This window comes from Dryobates pubescens, chromosome 33 (assembly GCF_014839835.1).
Source record: "Dryobates pubescens isolate bDryPub1 chromosome 33, bDryPub1.pri, whole genome shotgun sequence".
Classification (NCBI taxonomy): Eukaryota; Metazoa; Chordata; class Aves; order Piciformes; family Picidae; genus Dryobates; species Dryobates pubescens.
Window position 1 is genome coordinate 5,325,932 of NC_071644.1, and position 20,547 is coordinate 5,346,478.

General features: G+C 42.6%; 2 protein-coding genes across 3 annotated transcripts in view; both read right to left on the reverse strand.

Moving 5' to 3' along the window:
* Window positions 1-13,789, reverse strand: part of UBE4B (ubiquitination factor E4B) — a 39,694-nt gene extending 25,905 nt beyond the window's left edge. The window contains exons 1-4 of one of the 2 annotated variants that reach the window (XM_054175944.1): window positions 13,398-13,789; window positions 5,757-5,943; window positions 1,779-1,914; window positions 930-1,017 (exon numbers count right to left, since the gene is read on the reverse strand). In XM_054175944.1, coding sequence (XP_054031919.1) covers window positions 930-1,017; window positions 1,779-1,914; window positions 5,757-5,943; window positions 13,398-13,421 — 435 coding nt within the window. In that variant the 5' untranslated portion in view covers window positions 13,422-13,789. The remainder of the gene's footprint in view (window positions 1-929; window positions 1,018-1,778; window positions 1,915-5,756; window positions 5,944-13,397) is intronic. The other variant, XM_054175945.1, reaches the window with a different exon arrangement.
* Window positions 13,790-16,393: 2,604 nt separating this feature from the next.
* Window positions 16,394-18,846, reverse strand: RBP7 (retinol binding protein 7). The gene is made up of 4 exons (XM_009906767.2): window positions 18,774-18,846; window positions 17,129-17,307; window positions 16,782-16,883; window positions 16,394-16,479 (listed from the first exon to the last, which is right to left on the reverse strand). The coding sequence occupies exons 1-4, from the start codon at window positions 18,844-18,846 to the stop codon at window positions 16,429-16,431; spliced, it is 405 nt and encodes a 134-aa protein (XP_009905069.1). The 3' UTR covers window positions 16,394-16,428.
* Window positions 18,847-20,547: the final 1,701 nt, after the last annotated feature.

Genomic DNA, 20,547 nt, shown 5'->3' on the forward strand with positions numbered 1-20,547 from the left:
CCACGGTGTCTCCTATCCACTTCACTTTATGGTATCTCCAAATGAGTAAGAGAAATTGAACCAAGATTGCAAACTTTTACCTTTCTCTGCTCCCCACCCCTCCTCTTCAAGACTGTCCTTGATTCCAAGCTATTTATTTCACAGCAGCACAATGCAAGCTGTCCAACTGCCTGATTTGCAGCTAGGAATTCACTGGAAGGATTCTCCACCAGGGTAACTGCTCCATGGCTTTCAGCCAGGCTTTTACCAACCGACCTTACTACTGACAGTGCAGGAATAAACAGACACCTAATGAGCACTGCAAGAGTTGTTTTAGATACTTCTCTACATTACACCAACATCCCATTTCTTTATGGCTTTATTTCACGCGGGCCTTAAAATCAATTAACAAAGAGGACAATTTTAGGAGTGAATTCAACCTTTACACTTGCATGCTTTGTTTCACTTTAAAGGGTTCTACCATCTATTCAAACCTTGATAGGTATTCCTTATTTTCTTAGAACATCATTAAGAAAAATCTTATCATATAGCATTACTTTAGCAACCGTAACATTTAAAGCAGTACTCTGTTAGTAGACCTCTAAATGCTACATAATTTAGCTGCAACAGTCTCCAGAAGTGTCTTCAGAAATATTTCTTCAGGCCTACAGCATATTAAAAAAAGAGCTGAGCATTAACAGGTCATTTCATTGTAGGATATATAACAAAAACATTTTCTTCAGAGTTTTCAAATGTTATTCATAAACCAGTTTGAAACAAATCAAAAGGTGGCTTTGATATTGGGACTTTTGAGGGTTTTTTTTTCCCATTCCCACAAATTTTAATGAGGGAAAGCAGTGAAGAACCTGTTCACAGCTGATATCTGAGGTCTGGTTCAAAAGCCAGAGCTCTGCATCACTCCCGATCCAGCCAACATAAACCAAACTAACCTTATCTGTCAGACTCCTTTTCTCTCTGCGATCATTCTCATCAACCTCCATGTTTTCAATTCCTGAATCCACATCTACCTGGGACATACTGTAAATGGAAGTAAGAGAAGCTCATTAACTTGTAGAAAGCCAGAGAGTCCTCTGTAAGATCACAGAATGCACTGGGTTGGAAGGGACCTCTAGAGGTCATCTAGCCCAAACTCCTGCAGTAAGCAGGGACATCCACAACTAGAGCAGGTTGCTCTGATCCCCATAAAACCTGACCTTGAATGTCTCCAGGATGGGGCCTCCACCACCTCCCTGGGCAACCTGTTCCAGAGTCTCACCACCCCCAAAATAAAGAACTTCCCCTCCTAGTGTCCAGATGCTGACTGAAGGATTGTCATGATAATTAGAAGTGGTAGAGGAAAAAAAAATGTAACAAGAACAGCCATTAGCTGTGCATAAACAGCAATTAAAATCACTAGCTGATAAATGCTGCTCACATTACAGTTATTTTGAATACAAGAAACTATTCTGAATTTCTTCAGCAGGCAACACAAACTGCACAGCTGTCACAGCCCACCACTTTTTTAAATAGAGTTGCTGCGTTACCCCCACCAGACACATTTATCACTTAATGTCTAAGATAATGCTTTGTCTTTTATCACTTTAGGTCAGTAATCCCCATTAAAACCAGACTAGAGAAAGCATTACAGTGGTCTAAACAGCATGTCTGTTCTAAGCATCAAACCCTATTGCATTAACAGAGCTGGAAGTGAGAGATGGCAGGACATCTGCCTGTGTAAGTGGGTTTGACAATTAGCATGGAGCAGTATTTGCTAACTCACATGAGCTGGATTTTTTTACCTTTTCTCACAGGAGACACTATCAATATCCATGCTCTGAGACCGAGAGAGAGACTGAGATTGAGTTTCAAGGCTGTTAGATGGAGAACTGCTGAGTGAACTCACTCCTTCGCTGCTCTGGCTTCGGTGGGCTACTCCTAGAGAAAAGGTACCCCAAAAATTACTGCTACAGAGATAAAGCACTTCATAGTTATTAGGTGCAAAAGGAGTGGAAATACTTTTTTCCACCTCTGCTCTTCAGCACTTAGCAATGCACTAGGAAATAAATGTTAATAATATTCACATTTGACCACAGAAAAAAATCACATTTTCTATCTCCCCTTGCAGCACTCACATAGAAATGCTTACCTGAATTTGCATCCATGAAGTGCTCAGATTCACTCCCACAAAAAAAAAAACCCACACAAACAAGCACTCACCACTAGCAAACTGCTCCCTTATAAGATATATCAGGTAGTATACTCTGTACACTACCTTGACTGTCAAAGACACTCTCAAGTCTGTCCTACTAGAACAGGACTTCATGCTGGGTCATTACAATGGACAAAATTAATTTGAGTTCTGATAGTCTTCCCACAAAACCTCCCACAATTTACTGGGAAATGGTCAGCAGTTTTTGTGCAGCACAGGAATAAAATAAGCATCCAAGCAGTCCAAACAACACACTCTAAGTGCATCACCAGCAAATGGAGAGCAATAGAATGGCTTTGGAGCATGGCTGATATCGTATGAACGGGCAGGATACGAACAGAGAGCTTCCGTCTGCAATAAAGACTTCTTCAGGAAAGTGTTGGATACTAGCATGGTAGGAGGAAAGTTACATGCCCAATTCCAAATAATCCAGAAAAATCCTTGAATTCAACAGCAATACAGCTGAATGAGTTCCACAAACATCTACGTGAGGGCTCTTAAGCGTAGTCTATCCCTGAAGGCACTGTTTGAAGTCATGTCTTCAAAAGTAGCAACAACTGTAATCTGTAACTGTAGCTTTATCAATATCAGGTATTTGCATGTCAGTAAACAGAGTCCTTGAAGGAGTAGGACAAAAGCTATTATTCCTCCAGCTGTTTAAAAAGAAAGCATCAGTGAATTGCACTCCGGGTTCTCTTGCCTGCAGTTTACAAGACATTCCCCAAAGGGAATTACGTTTCAAGTGAAAAGTGTAAAACCAGACTGGCAACCTATTTTTAAATTCCAGCACTAGCTGTATTTCATGCTGCTACTGCAAAGTGCAAGCTTGTCCCATGTTTGAGGTGGCAACACATTCTGAAGTTAACAGTGGGGGCAGCAAAACAGAACAGATCAGGACTATGCTCCTTGACACAGGAAGTTTGTTTATGAGCACCCTTCCCCTAGCTGTTCAAGATTTGAAACAACTCCTTACAAAACAGGTACAGAACTGCAGAAGGCAGAAAAACCTCATTTAGAAGCAGTTACTCTGTATTTTAACAGTTAGACTGCAGCACTCACTACCAGGATTTCTCCAGCAAACTGTCCTACCTATCACCTTTTCACAACAAATCCTCCAGAATTCACCTCCATCTGCACTTTGCTGGATCAGGTATACAATAAAAAAAAATACCTGACACACAAAGTTGCAGTTTTCCTTTATAAAAATATAAGTAAATGACATAAAAGGAAACAACAGCATTATGAAGATCACACTCCCATTATGTGTAACTGTCACCCACAGGCTGGGTTTAGGCTCTCCAAAATATTTTCAAAACAGAGATAAAATAACAATCATAGTTTCCATTCAATTGATGTGCAACTCTGACCTCACCACGACATGCAACTTCTCAGAAAACTGGATGCTTACAAGGACACTCTTCTGCTGGGGCTGCTCTCTGTATGTCCAAATAAATTAAAATTCTCTGCAGTCATTTTAACCTGCTGCTCAAAGGAGCTCTTACAAACCACACTGAAGCGGAGTCTTCATTTATGCTAAATACAGCAGACAATCAGTTGGGAAGGTTTTTTCCCTGATCTATTTCCCAGTTTAACCATAGACGACATCCTGGTGTGCAGAAGACAGGCACTCTTAAATAGCTGCAATGAATGGCTTGTAGGAAGCAAACAGTGTATTGGCCCCTAGGTAACTGCTGCTTCTGGTCAATCTACTCTGCAGAATTAGCTACCAAAAGATAAATTCTTAAAACATAAGTCTCTCAGGTCATGGCTTCCTGACCATTTCAAATCGTGATAAACTCAGCTTCCAACACACAAACATTTCTATCTTCAGGTACCTGCTTCCACAGCTCCTGCTCTGTTGACATGATCACTTAAAACAGTTGAATCAGGACCTCATCTATTTTAAAACTGATCATTTATATTTTCTGGATTAGTGTCCACCTGGATTAAGGTGATAAGGCACCTCTCTGCACAGTTGCTAAGGACAGCAGAGGGAGAGGCAGGGAAAAACACTTCTTTCAGCAAGAGTCAGACCTAAGATGAGTTAAAATAGTCATGTAACTACAGGCCTGGTGAACAGTAAATGACCTCTGCACTGCACTTAAAAAAAAGAGTCACCTTTGCTTCTGGGTTGCTGTCTATACTCATGAGGACAATGCACAGTGTTGAATTCCATCTGCAACGAGCTTTTCTCAGGAAGTGCTTCTGATAGCTTTTCTCTGTCCTGCTTTGGGTACAATGCTATGAAATAAGCAGGAAGGAGTCACTTCTAGGGATCTCAGAACAGCACTGTCATAAAATTACAAGATTTAAGCTTGTAAATTACTGTACTTGCCAACAGGAAAAGAATGACATTTCAGAAAACCAATATGTAATCAGATAAAGAATTTTGCATGCTTAGCAAAGAGCACTGCAGAAACTATTTCTACAATTATTAGAAATTGCTTCTAGTACAGTGTGCAGTTTTGGGCATCTCAGTATGAAAAGATCAAATGGTTGGACTCAATCTTGAGGCACTCTTCCAATCTAAATGATTCTGTGATACTAAAAACTTACTTAAAACCATCTTGACACTTGCTCAGAGACTGGTTTTGTGAACCTCTCAGTAACACAACATGCCTTTCAGTTTTCAGATAAATACCACAATACTGGAAAATGTGCTAAATTGGTTTTATTTCCAAGACATCCAACTTCAAATCAGAATTATTTGTTTTAATTCCAAAGTGTCTTATATATAATAATATTGTCTTCACCTCCTTACAAAGCAACCTTCCTAACTTGCCACACTTTCTCTGTTTTCAACACATCTTCTGAAAGAAATATCACTTATAAATACCCTACTTATGTTCACTCCAGTAAATAGTGAAATGGGCAAATTAATAAAGGAGAAAGCAAATACTTTATTTTTACATTGACAGTGCTCAGTCCACAGCCTACTATTTTTAATTGTGCCATATGCTAGAAATCAAAGATCAAAAATGAACTTGGGACCAATTGCTAACAGGTACCTAGAAACCAATCAATAAAAACTGTGTTGCAAGACTGAAAAGGGTTTTTTTCCTGTCACCTTGACAGACTGGCTTTCTTGTCTTTAATGTTCTGTCACATTAAACCATATTACAAACTTCAAGGTTTGGTAATCAGATTTTAAATGCCATTAATTTACTGACACCTGGAAACCAGTTTATTGTTTGTTTGTATTACTATTAATATATTTTATATATTCTTACATTATTAAATGTTATGTATGATGATTTCAACTGGTTTTGCTGCAGCTTCAGCAGGGATCTATCCTGGCACTGCAGATGAAGGAATGCCAAGTGGTATATTATTTATTGTATTATTCTATATTAATTATATGTGCTATTTATCATGTTGCTACAACTGCTTATTACCTGGAAAATGAAAATGGAAAGTACCTTAATTCACCATTTTACAATGTTGCTTTCTGAAAGCTTTCAGCAACAGCAGAAACAGCACCAGAAGTGGTGCTTATGTTCTGAAGATGTGGACTTGCAGAGCTTTCAGCAGACACACAGTAATTTTTGTCACTAACATGCCAACCTACCTGAAGCACCAATTGGAGAGGTAGCTGGGGTCATGCTGTGGACATTTAGGCCTAGACTATGGGATGGCCCCGGAGCTGGTGCCACTACAGGTGGTCCCGGTGGGGTCTCTCTCTGTGGTGACGTCAGTGGAGTACTAGGCTGGGAGGACGGCCCACCCGCCAGCCGAGCAAGGCGCCTTCGACGGATCTGCACAAAGGGAGTAACACAACAGCAAATGGAGAGGTAGGTTCACACATGAACAACCACACACACCCCTCGTGGCTGCCCTTGGGGCCCACCTACAGGGCAGGGGCACTCACTCCTGTGAAACTGGAAACAGAGCAGCTTTACTTGGTGACTTGCTAAATGGAGCTGCAACTCCTCCATTCCATGTGAAAAAAAATAAAATCCTTTTCACCTCTAGATTTTAACTATGTATTTGCTGCCTTGGAAAAGCATTTGGACAGAAGAACGCTGTGCTTGTCCCTTGAATCACAGAATTGTCAGGGTTGGAAGGGACCTCAAGGATCATACAGTTCCAACCTCCCTGCCATGAGCAGGGACACCTCACACTAGATCAGGTTGCTCACAGCCACATCCAGTCTCGCCTTAAAAGCCTCCAAGGATGGGGCCCCCACCACCTCCTTGGGCAGCCTGTTCCAGTGTCTCACCACCCTCATGGGGAAGAACTCTTTCCTAACACCCAATCTGAATCTACCCTTTTCTAGTTTTGATCCATTCCCCCTAGTCCTATCATTACCTGACACCCTAAAAAGTCCCTCCCCAGCTTTCTTGTAGGCCCCCTAAGATACTGGAAGGCCATAATAAGGTCTCCTCAGAGTTTTCTCTTCTTCAGACTGAATAACTCCAACTCTCTCAGCCTGTCTCCGTAGCAGAGGAGCTCCAGCCCTCTGATCATCCTCATGGCTGTTCTCTGGACACATTCCAGCACCTCCAGATCTTTCCTGTAACAGGGGTCCAGAACTGGACACAGTACTCCTACTCCAAGTCAGGTCTCGCTAGAGCGGAGTAGAAGAGAAGAATCACCTCCCTTGACCTGCTAAGCCACCTCCCTTGACGCAGCCCAATATCTGGTTGGCTTTCTGGGCTACACGTGCACACCGGTGGCTCATGATGAGCTTCTTGTCAACCAGTACACCCAAGTCCATTTCTTCAGGGCTACTCTCAAGCCAGTCACTGCCCAGCCTGTATTAGTGCTTGGGATTGCCCTGACCCAGATGCAGGACCTTACACTTGGTCTTGTTGAATCTCATGAGGTTGGCTTGGGCCCATCTCTCCAGCCTGTCAAGGTCCCTCTGGAGGGATGCGTTCCCTCCAGCATGTCAGCCCCACCACAGCTTGCTGCTGAGGGTGCACTCAATGCCACTGTCCATGTCACTGACAAAGATGTTGAACAGGATTGGTCCTAGTACTGATCCATGAGGGACTCCACTTGTCACTGACCGCCACTTGGACACTGTCTGACTGATAGCCACTCTTTGGGTGTGGCTGTCAAGCCAGTTCTTTATCCACTGCATTGTCCATCCATCAAAACCATATTTTACCAGCTGGGAGACCTGGATGCCATGTGGGACAGTGTCAAAGGCTCTGCTCAGGTCCAGGTAAATGATGTCAGTTGCTTGTCCCTTGTCTATTGATGTTGTGACCTTGTCATAGAAGGCCACCAGGTTTGTCAGGCAAGATTTGCCCTTGGTGAAGCTGTGCTGATTGCACCCAATCACCTCATGGCTATTCTTCTGCCTCAGCAGTGCCTCCAGGAGGATCTGCTCCATGATCTTACCAGGCACAGAGGTGAGACTGACTGGCCTACGGTGGTTCTTGTTGAAAATGAGGGTTATGTTTCCCCTTTTCCAGTCGGTGGGCACCTACCCAGACTGACAGGACTTTAGGAATATAACAGAGAGCGGTTTAGCAACCTCATCCCCAATTCCCTCAGTACCCACGGGTGCATCCCATCAGCTCCCATGGACTTGAATCCTTTCAGGTTTGTCAGATGGTCATGAACCTAATCTTCACTCACAATGGGCAGTTCCTCCTTCCAGCCCCGGCCATTATCTTCCACGACTCCAAGAGCATGGCTGGAGCCCCTGCCCGTGAAGACTGAGGTAAAGAAGTCATTGAGAACCTCAGCCTCCTTCGTGTCACTTGCCACCAGTTCACCTATTTTTTTTCTGAGGGGGCCCACACCTTCCCTAAGTCTTCTTTTTACCATGAATATACCTACAGAAATTTTTGCTGTTCCACTTATCTCCCTGGCTAGATTTAATTCTAACTGAGCTTTAGCTTTTCTAACCAGGTCTCTTGCTGCTTGGGCAGCTTTCTTATATAGCCCCCACTCTAGCTGTCCTTTTTTCCCACTCCTCGAGGAGTTTCTTTTTCTGTGACAGCAGTTCCAGGAGCTTCTTGCACATCTCCTAGCCTGCCTTCCTCTTTACTGCTTTCCTCTTTGTCAGTATACTTTGCTCCTGGACATGGAGAAGGTGATCCTTGAACAAGAATGGTTGTGTAAGACACATTTAACATTTACTGATCAGCGATTTCAAAACCTGCAACGCTCCTCCCCATTTATTTTGGCACTTGATAAAACAAACTGCATTAATCTGATAAAAGGGACAATATAAACATGACCTTTGCCTTAATTTCACACCATGATACTAATAAAAACACCAGTGCTTAAAGTTATTAAAGGCAACCACTGTTAACCAAGTTAATGTAAAACACACTAGAAACATACAATTCATCTGCTGGGCAGAAGCATTTTAAGAAGACAGCCAGTAAATTGCATCCTCTTATCACCTAGAGACATTTCAGCACACAGAATTTAAATAACAGTTATTACAGTTACTAATAAGACAGAGAAGCATCTGACTTCAAAATCTGACTTCAGAAAACTGTTATGAACCTATTTAGTAAAATCAGTGGACTGTGTAACACTAATATTATACATCAGAAATAAACAGACAAAATAAACCTCATCATTTATAAGGGTTTCAAGGGAAATTTGAAGCATAAATGAAAAACAGAAAGAAATTAATTATTATCACAGGCTGCCTCAGAGGATATGTTCCTAAAGTTTGCATCTCCAGGCCCAGCAGAAAAAAACAACACAACAAAAACCCCACAAAAATTTGAGGGTGTCCATTCCCTGCAATTCACGTTATTCCTTCTTTTGTACTGTGACACTCAAGCACTGTATACAATCTCAGTTTTCATTTCTGCTCATAATCCTAAAGAACTGCCAAGCAAGTGAAAGAATGAACAAAAGATCTGTGTCAAGTCAATGTCTATCCTACATTACTGCAGTCACTTAATGGCCTGTGAAACCTACTCGAACAGGAAGAAGAGCAGATCAAATTAAATCAGACTTCAAAAACTGTGGGAAAACAGTGTCTGGAACTACATCTCCCTCCATGACAGGTGTCACCACATGAACATGGAAGGCAGCTAGAAAATAAAGTCTAACTGAAGTCTAAAGCTGTGATTATATAGTCTTCACCTCTCTTCACCGAGTGAAACAGGGAGCTTACTACATAAATTGTTTAGCTTTGCCATAAGTAGCAGCTGTACACATTAGGGTCTCCAAAATGTTTGGATTTTAATATGGGGGTTTTTTCCACTTTTCTTACATCTTGATTCCTAGAGAACTATCTCACCCCTCAGAGGCATTACTGAGCAAAGCTCAGCAACATGTCCCCATTTCCATGGTCCCTATTGCTGAATCCTAGTGAAGTGTTCATAGCTAACAAAGCTGTACAAAATGACTATCAGTAAAGCGAGCTAGCTGAATTGAAATAACCAGGTGGCTGAATTGAGGTTTTAAAGGATGTTTCCTTACCATTTGACTAACCTATGAGCGTGGCTTTCAGATGGGAATGCCAGGAATGACAGGGAAGAATGAAGGAAAAAACAGACAGAAATGCACACACAGTCCATACATGCAGAAGTGGCTGAGGGAGAAAGATTAATTATGTAAAAAGGAAGGAAAAGCAATGTGATGTGAAACTTTCACACAACTGTTTATATTCATTCTTGCTAGCTAGCTCCAAATCTGATGTTCAGATATTTGACAAGGAAAAACCATGGTATACATTTATTCCTAAATACAGTGAAACGTTGGTTTGTCAAACAAGGTCATATCCCTCACAAGGTATGATCTGCACAAAACCTCTCTTCATCTCCCAGTTTCCAGCAGATACTTGAGGTCGCTGTACCACTCAGCATTCCTTCATCTACAATGCCAGGCTAGATCCCTGCCAAAATTACAGCCAAAACAGCTGAAATTATCGCTGTTGAAACAAGAGGACACCAAGACAAAATTTCTGCCTTGTATTTGTCACTCTTCATCCCTCAACAATCCACCTTCCTTATGGACCAACCTCCTAGACAGTAACCTGCCCTGCAAATACAATTCTGGAAATGGCACAGACCAAATCAATCTGCACAGACACTGAGATGCCTTTAGGTAAGATAAATGCAGTTTACACGAGACAGCCATTAACAGGAGATTCTTCCCTGCCTCTTTAAGGATGATAGGCAAACTATACTTAGCTTCCTTACTGCTGAACAAATTAACATTAAAATATAAATAAGCTCTGAGTATTTTTTCCACTGAAAGAGCTTTCACAACTGAGGGTACATTCAGCAACTGTTCAAGGAGCAGACTTGATTCTTAACTAACCTGAGCTGTGATTTTCCTCTAGGTTTACATAAAATTATCACAGAAATCTGAAATTTCGTTTGGATATTAGGAAGTTTTAAGTAAGAGAGAACAAAAGGGAAGAAACGGATTCTATGCTAGAAAGGCAAAGGTGGAAGCTGAAAGATAAGCTTCAGAACACAGCATAAAACTGGTTCGCCCATTCTACCCAGTTAATTCCTTCATGCCTTAAGATTACACAGCATCAAGACAAGGGAAGGCAGGCATTGTGTTCAGGGCACAACATGGGGACTCAAAAGATGCAGCTGGTTTGCACAGCACTAGACACAAATGAGGCCCCGACCTGTTGCCTTCACCTAACACAAATAAAGTGAGATTTGTGGGAGTTCAGCGTGACCTGTTCTCATTGCAGACTGGATGACTCTCCAAATTACCCTGAAGAGAGTGGGGTTCTTAGACTATTTTCTCAGGAAAGCTTAGGACACCTCACCGAGCATTGGCAGCAGTGACATACAACAAAAGCTGTTACACATCATTCTATTACCTAACAGTGACAAGCTATTTGGTACTAAGCATTACTCAGGTTATAGCACAAACAATGCTCATCTTCCCTGCAGAGCCCAACTCTGTAATATACAGCTGAAAAGGTTGATTTAAAAAAATAAATCACATCAATTGAATGGAAATAGCACAGAGATTTGTAATTAGTACAGGTTTTGCTGGATACATCTGCACTATGTCTTTGAGTAGTGCCTTTCAGAAATGCATTTTTGATCTTACTGGACTTCTTAAAAGCTGTTAGCTGGACACACTACAAAGCAGAACTAGCACCCTCTTAAAGACAGTTAATTGATAATTTAATTGTGCAGCAGACCAATAAAGATACAAGCAGGAAGACTGGTCCCTCAGGCTCACACACTCCCAGTTGAAAAGCAAGTCTCTATCAACATCTTCTTTAGTGACAACTGGTTAGTGAGACTCCAGAGGAAGATTTTATTCTACCACAACTGTAGAACACTACCTTTTCTTGTACAGATTTGGAAATTTGAATGGATAGTTTTATTTCCCTTGTATTCATTAGAGCATGTTTAATTGATTTAAGAAATGCTCCATTTTAGGGTGATATTGGTCACATGCTATGCTCAGAAACCACTTAACCTCTCAAAAAAATCATGTAAATATTTAAAGATGCTAAGTTCACGTCATTCTTTCCCACTTTATCCCACATTTGCCTTGATTCTCTTCTTTTCTGAGCAGTCCCTATTCTTGTGTGTTATCTTGTGCTGGTTCATGTCTGATCTAGGGTCCACTGCACCAAATAAGAGTAAAGTGGAGCGATGGAGGAAAATTAAAATAGACTTGGCTCTGCTTTTCCAGTGAGGGGCACTTTAACAATAAAAAGCTACAGCATGACTCTCCTAAATTGATATAGGGTTGTCTCAATCAATCACCTAAAGATCATTCAGCTTTGGCCCTAGCTGAACTGTGTTAGAAAGGCATGGAAAAACTTGAGTCACTTCAGACCAACACTTTGCCAGCAAAAGTAGATGAGTCCCTACTGGAGAACTCATTTTCTGCAGCCTCAGTTCCATGATGCAGTGTTTTTGATGATGTCAGGAACTTGCTGAAGCAGTGACACAAACAAGCTTACATAGGTTAAATAATTCTGAAATTAATCATAAAACACCTCATAAGCAGATGCAGTTTAACAATCAGAATAATTGCATGTAAACAAAGTACTCATGGAAAATGCCTATAAAATGAAAGATCCCTTTTCACAGCAGAGATTACATCATCAGCATCCTATCCCACTCCTCTCAACATCAGAATTGTAATAATTTTCTCAATGCTTCCACAGACTGTGAGGACCTTCATCAGGTTAACAGCATGAACTATCTCCTTGCAGTTCCTGTTGCAACATACTGGGATTGCTAAATCATGATATACAACATAGTGAAAAACACCTAGTGTTTTGGGAGATAAACCTGAGTGACAACAGCAGCCACCTTGCTCTACAGTCCCACCATAAGATATGGTACAGAACAAAAATACTTCTTTTGAGTCTCCCTAGAGTATAAGTACAGGGAGCATAGTCCCTGGAGTATAAGTACAGCAATGAATCTATGCTGCAGCTGGTCCAATACAATACTCTTCATGTATATGCAGCACACCACAACATGTTATTTTGAAGGTATGAAGGGAGACACAGAGCTGTACACAATTTGAGCATTACAGTGGAATAGTGGGAAACTCCCTATACCCTTATCAATACCATGACAGAATCCATTTCAGAGTCCTCTAATATACCAGCAAAACCTAGAGAACCTAGCCTGTATTTTAAAAAAGCAAAACGTCACTCTTCAAGAGGAGAAAACAAGAAACTGTTCACATTCTTCAGTCGCAGATGTTTATCTACCACAACATAACACACCTAACTCTTAAGTGAAAGAATAAGAGGTTGAATAAAAAGGAAAGTAAATCAAAGAACCAAGAAAACGAGTGAGCCTGTTACAAAATGTTTCAAGAAGAAATTATATGAAAGACCACACACACATATCTTGCATGGAAGCAAAATTTGAAGTGCTTCACTCTCTTAAAAAGCAAAGTGGGTTTTTTTTAATCACGCACTAGTGATCACGCCTAGCATTGAACACTGAAAGAAGACATCCTCCAGACAAAGACTATCTGGCAGACGGAAACAGAAAACAAACAATTAACCAGAAGAGAAACAATTCAACTCCATCGACCAGCCAGGGGGTCGCAGGTCAGGGGCAGAGCGGATAAAGGAGGCACACGAAGAACATCGAGCACAAACAACGGGCGAAGGCAGAGCGCTGCAGAACGCTCCTTCCCACGCACGGGTTTCACCTTGGGGTCAGAAAAAGGGCCCAGGTAGAGACTGGTGCCCTTTCCTCGCGGGGCCCGGCCGCCCCTGGCGGCGCCTCCCGCTCACCCCCTGAGGCCCCGGGCCCCACAGACTCACCTCATCCGTGCTCAGCTCCTCCATCGCCTTCCTCTTAATGGTGAACGGAGAGAGGGCGCTTTCCTCTGCCCCGCTAAGGGCCAGCTCCGAGGAAGCGCTCTCCTGTCGCCTCTGCCTCTCGGGGCGCCTCACAAGGGCATCTCCGGGGCGGCCGCGCCGCGCCTCGCCCGCCGGCAACTGGCCCCACCGCCGCCGCCGCCCCCGACCCTCTACCCGCAGCTCGTACGCGCCTCAACTGCCGCCGAGGCCCGCCGCAGCCAAGAGGGAGCCGATGCCCGGCCGCTCCAACCTGCCCGAGTCGCTCGGCTTCAGCCCCCGCCCGCACCGCGGCCCCTGCCCCGCGCAGAGATTATTCATCAAAACAAGAGGGCGGCAGCGGCCATCTTGGGGCGGGATCACGTGACCCCGCCCGGCGCCGCGCACAGAGCGGGCATGCCGGGCCCCGCGCCGCGCCGGCCAATGGCAGCGCCGGGAGGCGGGGCCCGGCGCGGGGAGAGGGGCCTGGCGGGAGGGGCGGGGCCCGGCGCCTCGTCGTGGCGGGAGGGGGACGGCCCGCGCGCGCCATGGCAACAGGGGCGGGGCCGGTGCTAAGGGGAGGCGGGAGGCGGGAGGCGCGAGGGACGGGGCGGTGAGGGACGGGGCGGTGAGGGAAGTGGGGCCTGCCTCGATAGGAGGCGCCTCGCCGTTTCCCCGGAGGCGGGAGCAGCCCCTCAGATGTGGACCGAGCTGGATTAGGCCGCTGAAGCCTTCCCGTTTGAACGAGTCCGCACATGCCTTGTTTCGCCAAAGCGTTAGCCCACTTCTCATTGACGAGCAGTTGAGGCAGCACAGGGATGTTGTCTAATTATTACAGGCTGTGTAACATACCGAGGGAAAATGAAGGCACGGAGAGAGAGCTGTGGCTGTTTAACCTGGAGAAGAGACGACTGAGGAGGGATCTCATTAATACTTATCAGTACCTACAGTATGAGGAGAATGGAGCCAGACTCTTCTCAGCGGTGTCTAGTGACAGGACAAGAGGCAAGGGACACAAACGAACACAGGAGGTTCCACATAAAGATAAGGAAAAAAATTTCTTTACTTTGAGAGTGGAAGAGCACTGGAATAGGCTGCCCAAAGAGGTTATGGAGTCCCTGTCTCTGGATGCATTCAAACCCCACCTGGATGCATTCCAGGGGAGGTTGAGATTGGATATTAAGAATGTTTTCTTTACTAAAAATGCGGTCAGGCACTGGAGCAGGCTGCCCAGGCAGATGGTGGAGTCACCATCCCTGGAGGTGTTCAAGAAATGTGTGGACATGACGCTTCAGGACCTGGTTTTGTGGCCATGTTGGTGTTGACAGTTGGACTCGATGATCTTTCCAAACAAAACAGTTCTATGATTCTCTTGTTCACTCCAGGTCATCCTGCTGTAGCAGGGGGGTTGGACTAGGTGTTATTCAGAGGTCCCTTCCAAACCCCACCATGCTGGGGTTTGGGGTGATTCAGTGAGTAGTGGACTTTAGCCTGTCCCAGGTGCAGTTTAAAGCTGAAGTATTTTTTCCTCTTGTGCAAAAATACAAACTTTTCTGCACCAAGTTCTTTCAGTATACCACAAAATGATATTTTTGCACAAGATGCTCATCTTTTCCTTCTCTCACTTTTCCCTCACCCTCAAAATTCTGACAAAGAACAAACTAGACAGGGCCTGTGTTCACTTTGAATTGAACTTTCACTTGCCACTCAGCGTGTTTGATTAGTTACAATTCATGTAGGTGAAAAATAGAAGGATCTTCAGAAGTTACTGTTTTGGAAGAGGAGGGGAAAAAAAAGAGAGAGTTGCATCAGCAGATTTTTGCCCCAGGATGAACAGTCACTAACAATAAGATCTCAGCAGACAGCTATGTGCAGTGCACTGAGTTTGACTTTGCAAGTGAAAGAATCCCATAAAAGGGGGGCAAGAGGATGTTCGTAAGATGGAAGCACACTGGTGTCTTTGAACAAAGGGTAGCATTAAGACATAATAATAATTATAGAAAACACAAAGTGAACAGAACAAGAATGTCTGGTTTAATGTCTTTTGGGGAGATTTTGCCTGCTTCTAGAACATGTGACTGCTTCCTTGCCTTTTTCACCTTGCATTTCAAGATGTTTAATTTGTGTTTTGTGAAAGTATCTGAACTGGTTAATATACAAAGGAAGACAAGCACTTTGTCACTGGAGTAGCTTCATTTATCCTCCAGCAAGTTCCACATCGTAGTACCTGCTTTCAAACCCACAATTTGAAGTTGGAAGGTAGCAACAAGAAAAGCTGTATCAATGGTGATGACCCTTCTATATTTGTAGCAATAAGGACTTTCTAGTACCAGCTTTACTAGGGAATGATTACACATCCAGTCATACAGCTTTCTGAGGTTACATTTCTCATTGGAGTTTTTGCACTAACGCAGTTCTTAAGGTCCTCATTGCCTTTCTGCGTTGCTTCTCAGATCATACTGGAGAGCACAGCTTAAAAACCGTGGAGTTTGAGAGTGTCTGCAGTATTTAACACTTAAAACGCTGTTGTTAGCAGTCTCTGCTGTTTAAGGAAGATGCAACACGTTCCAGAGACGCCATCTAGTGGAGTCGGGAAGCCTCTGTGGCTGTTGCGGTGAGCTGTGATAAAAGTTTGCGGTGTGAATTTGTCGTTTGTGTTAGAATAACAGGGTAACAGTAAATTTATTTTTAAGTAAATGAGGAATACTGAGTTCCAAAAGGGAAAGACTGTCAGGATTAAAAGAATAAACACCAGGCTATTTCCTTCTGATTCCCACATTTTCTTAACTATGTAAAGAATGCTAGTGGGTTTGGGTTTTTTTGTTTGGGGAGTTTATTAGCAAAAAACAGATCTTTAACACTGGTAACAGCAGACTTATTTCCTGAGCCAGAGATGTCAGACCACTTAGATTAATAAGTACAAGGAATCAGTTCTTGTCTGTACAGCCAGCACTGGAGAGGAGGCTGTCCAGTCTCCCACATGTAGCGCTGTCTCCATGTAGGAACAAGTACACAGTCAGGCTCTCTTGAAGACCTGTTTACATACTTGATTCTCACAACGAAGCTCCTACAAAAAACCAAGCAAGTGTATAGATTTATACAGCAAAGAAGCAGCTCCTAAACATGAACATAGATCCTACTGACCACCAGTCTGCTGCCAAGCTAGTAAGTTATGCTTAACACTCTGAATTTAACTGTACATAACAGTGAAACAATGAAATTGTTTCAGCTTGAATAAAACCAAAGCAGGATGTGCTCTCTATTTACTTCCCATTACAAATACTACAGAGCTAGAAGATGTGCACACCATGACCATATTATAAACCTTGTTTGTCATAGATAGAATTAGTAGAAATGCAAAGTAATCACCAGGTGGAGGTCATCCCCTTCAAGCCAGTGTGTCCAGCCCCTGTTCTTCTTCTCACCAGTCTGGACACAGACGAGTTTGTCATTTTGCCAGGTAACTAGGCTCTGTGGGAGAGGAAACAAAAGTGCTTCTGTATGTCTTTGTCTCAGTTCTGATGACATTGTTCTTTCCTGGATCAAAGAAGGCCTGAATACTACTCTTGAGGGGAAAACTGAAACTTCTCTGCATCTCAGGCTCCTGCTTCTGCATTGCATTACAAACAGTGCTCTTGAAACTTTCATCTCAACTAGCTGGATTGATCATAGCATCTTACTTTTGATCACAGCCTCTTCATTTTATTCACTCTTACCTTGCATTTTCTGTTATCCAGGCCTTTATTATCTTCATCAAATTCTTCTCCAACTTTGAACTCAAGCAAATAATCTCTGAATGTGCTAGTGGTATGGATATAAAATGAATCCCCATCTTGCTTGATCACTTTCTGAGGTTTCAGCATTTTTGCTATCTTGCGTGTTGCAAAGTCAATACCTTGGACAGGAGACAAAAAGGTCAGAGTATTTATCAGCAGCCAAGAGTTAGCCTTATTACTACTAGAAGCATTTCTTAGATAGCTTGACCTTACTGCTATGCAAGGTTTTGTTGTTTGGGGGGGGGTGTTGTTTTTTGTTTAAAGCTGTATGTAACACAGATCAAATAATGTTCTTGAACATTTTACTCTTTGGAAACCAGCTTATTCAATTGTTGCACAATTCCTGTGCAAGATTTCTACACCTTTAGGTCAGAAGAGTCCTTGTAGGAGTCAGGGAGAGTTGGTTTCCCACATGCAGACACCCCAAGCTTGGTCTCAGCCTTGTCCCTGCTTAGCTAGAGGGAAGAGTTGATTCCTGTTCTCATCCTTCAACAGAGGAAAGGTATCAAGCATATTAACAAAAGAAATCTGCCAACACCCTATACATTAAATAAATCAAAATGAAGAGCAGTCCTAAATTTAATTACCTGGGACATCACACTTGTCAAAAGGTTTCCTGGTCATCCCTATCATTCAGGCAACTGAACTACATTGCATCCCAATAGCATTCCCAGAGTTAGGTTTTTGGGAAGGTAGATGGGAAAAATTAAGCTGAATATCAATTAATTTAGTTGGTTTCATCATCTAGATTCAATCTCTTTGACAGGGTGTGTTCAGCTACCATGCATTGGGCCACATGGCTCATCATGCAGGCTGTGTCTGAAGTGGAACTTCCTTCTTGTACGCACTACAGAAGTGCTAGAATCTGTCAGACATCTTTTTACATGATTTACCAATTTATTTTAGCATAGAGGGGCTTGAATTTAGTACTGGCAACAGCCACACCCATTAATCCTTCGTATGGACTGCTATCACAGTCTGTAATAAGCTTTGTACCGGAAAGCTAATAAACCAAGAACTTCTTTAATTCCCCATTAAAGCACCATTAATCTTTCTCTCTAAAAGATCTGAGCAAGGTAAGAGGTTAGCTTCAAGCACTCCAGAAAAGGGACAATCAGAGAGACTTATCAACAAGTTACAGTATTCCAAGAAGCATTGCAAGTTGTTTAATGATAAGTGACACTATGCTAAATTCCTGCCTGCAAGTGGCAAATACACAAGTACTTTTTTTTGTTATTTGTTACCCAAGACATAAATTCTGCAAGTTTATGCTCAAAACCAAGAGAAATTGACTTAACAGGGCAAACTCCTTCCTGTCTTCAAGAACTACATGGGGGAAAAGAAAAAGTTACTCTTAACAAATATTAGGCTGAGGAAGTCCTAAAAGCTGTAATGACACTTGGGTGTCAGGCTACCTACAGTAAAGCTAATGCTGTCTATTAATCCATACACAAAGATTTAACATGGTTTTTTCATATCAAAAAAGCTTTAGCAATACCTGGAGTTTAGAACAACTCAGACTTCAAATTCAGGAGGACCCTTATGGGGGAAGGGAGGAAGGTCAGCATCAGGTATTTTCACCTACCTAAAGCCACCATGTATCCTTCAAAGTTGTCATTGCTGACAAGATTCCAGGTTCCACTGAAATCCACAGGCATTGTGAGACTGGAGAAGGAAGATGCAGCCAGCCTCTGAGCAAAAATCAAAAATTAAACAGAAGTTTTCCAGTCAGGCTTTATATAAGGCAGACTGTGGGTGGAATTACACCCTAGAGCCCTTTTGATGGAGGGGAAGGGTCCTAATTGCTGGACCAATAGGTGAGAGGGTATTTGTAGAACAGCTCCAGCGGCGTTGGAGGGAAAAGTTCACAGTTTCTGCAATCTTGTTGTGGAGCAAATGTTAATAGCTCAAGAGTCAAAATGTAAACTGAAAACTGGCTTATAGTGTTTGTGTCCATCTAGTGTACTTGAAAGGCAATCATGGACAGATTTTGTCATTGCTAATATTCCCTGCATGATTAGATCTGTGGTTTTGTGGTCTGAAATCTAGGTCTTGTTGAAAAGTTGACACCACCCCCGGGGTAAATACCTGCTGTATCTGAGCAGACAGGATTGACTTTCAAAACTGTGGGCAATATTGTATCAGCAACACCTATGACACAGTAGCAGAGATAAGTGTTCTGTCTTCTGGGGTAATGTCTGGAGTGAATAGTAGGCAGCATTGTTGTCTTGTGGTTAGAAAAGTAAAGGACAAATCTTTTCTGTGTCTGTTACTCTCTGATGTGACTCTCAACACTGTGTCACAGTCTGCCTCCTGCTCTGGTTAATGCTGTGAGTTCTATTCTAGATAAACAAACACACATATACAAAATTCTTTATTTTCTCAGATGCCTTACCTGAAAGCCTAACAGTTACACATGAGACAGCAGATCCAGAGGCCTGAGCTCTGCTCCCAGTTGTGCAGCTCTGTATTGATCAGTTTTCCTAGATAGGAAAGAGGATGAATACCTGGAAACCCCCAAAGTGATGCACAAGGGAAGACTAAACTGTTGCTAGCATAGCAAAAAGGGAATCTCTTATTCCGAATTTTGAATGAGGAAACTCACCTATGCCTACTGCATTTATCTGTTTACTGACTTGGGTTAGGCTGAATAAAAAGATGACATTTTGAGGAGAAAATTAAGTTTCCCTGAACTTTAGCTACATTTTTGAAGGTGACTGTTTGACCTACATGACTCACAGAATCATGCGAGTAGGAAATGAGGACGTCAAAGCTTGTTTCCTCTTCACAGAAGAATATTGTTCTCTAACCTATAAGAAACCAGGAATGGCACAGAGAAATGCAAATTAATGTTTCCCCTGGACTCAAATAGTAACATTTCACCCATAATTTGTTACTATGAGGTTGTGGTAGTAAAGCACTGTTGTAGTGCTACTGGGTCTTCCAAGAAAAGAGAACGCAGTACTTGAGTAAGGCCTGTGTAGAAGCCTGGATATAACTGAACATTAAGATTATGCAGTTCTGCTTTCTGTAAATCAGTACTTCAGCTCAAATGAAGACATGTAAGGGGTACTAGGGTTACTATTCCAAGGCTCAGCCGAAGAATTGCTTATAGAGCTCTTTGTAAAAATCACTGAACAGTTATTTCTGTTCTAGCTCAGCCCAGGACACCTGGCCACACCCTGTAAGGCTTTGTTTCTTTCTCTCTTTAAAATTCCCAGTTTTCTTTCTGTGGAATTATTTTTAAATTATTATTTCCATCTTAATTGCTGTGCATCATTGAGCATCTAACACATTCCATTAATGATGTGGCCTCATTACAGAAGCTGCTGTTGCAGTACCTGTCAAATATTTTGAGT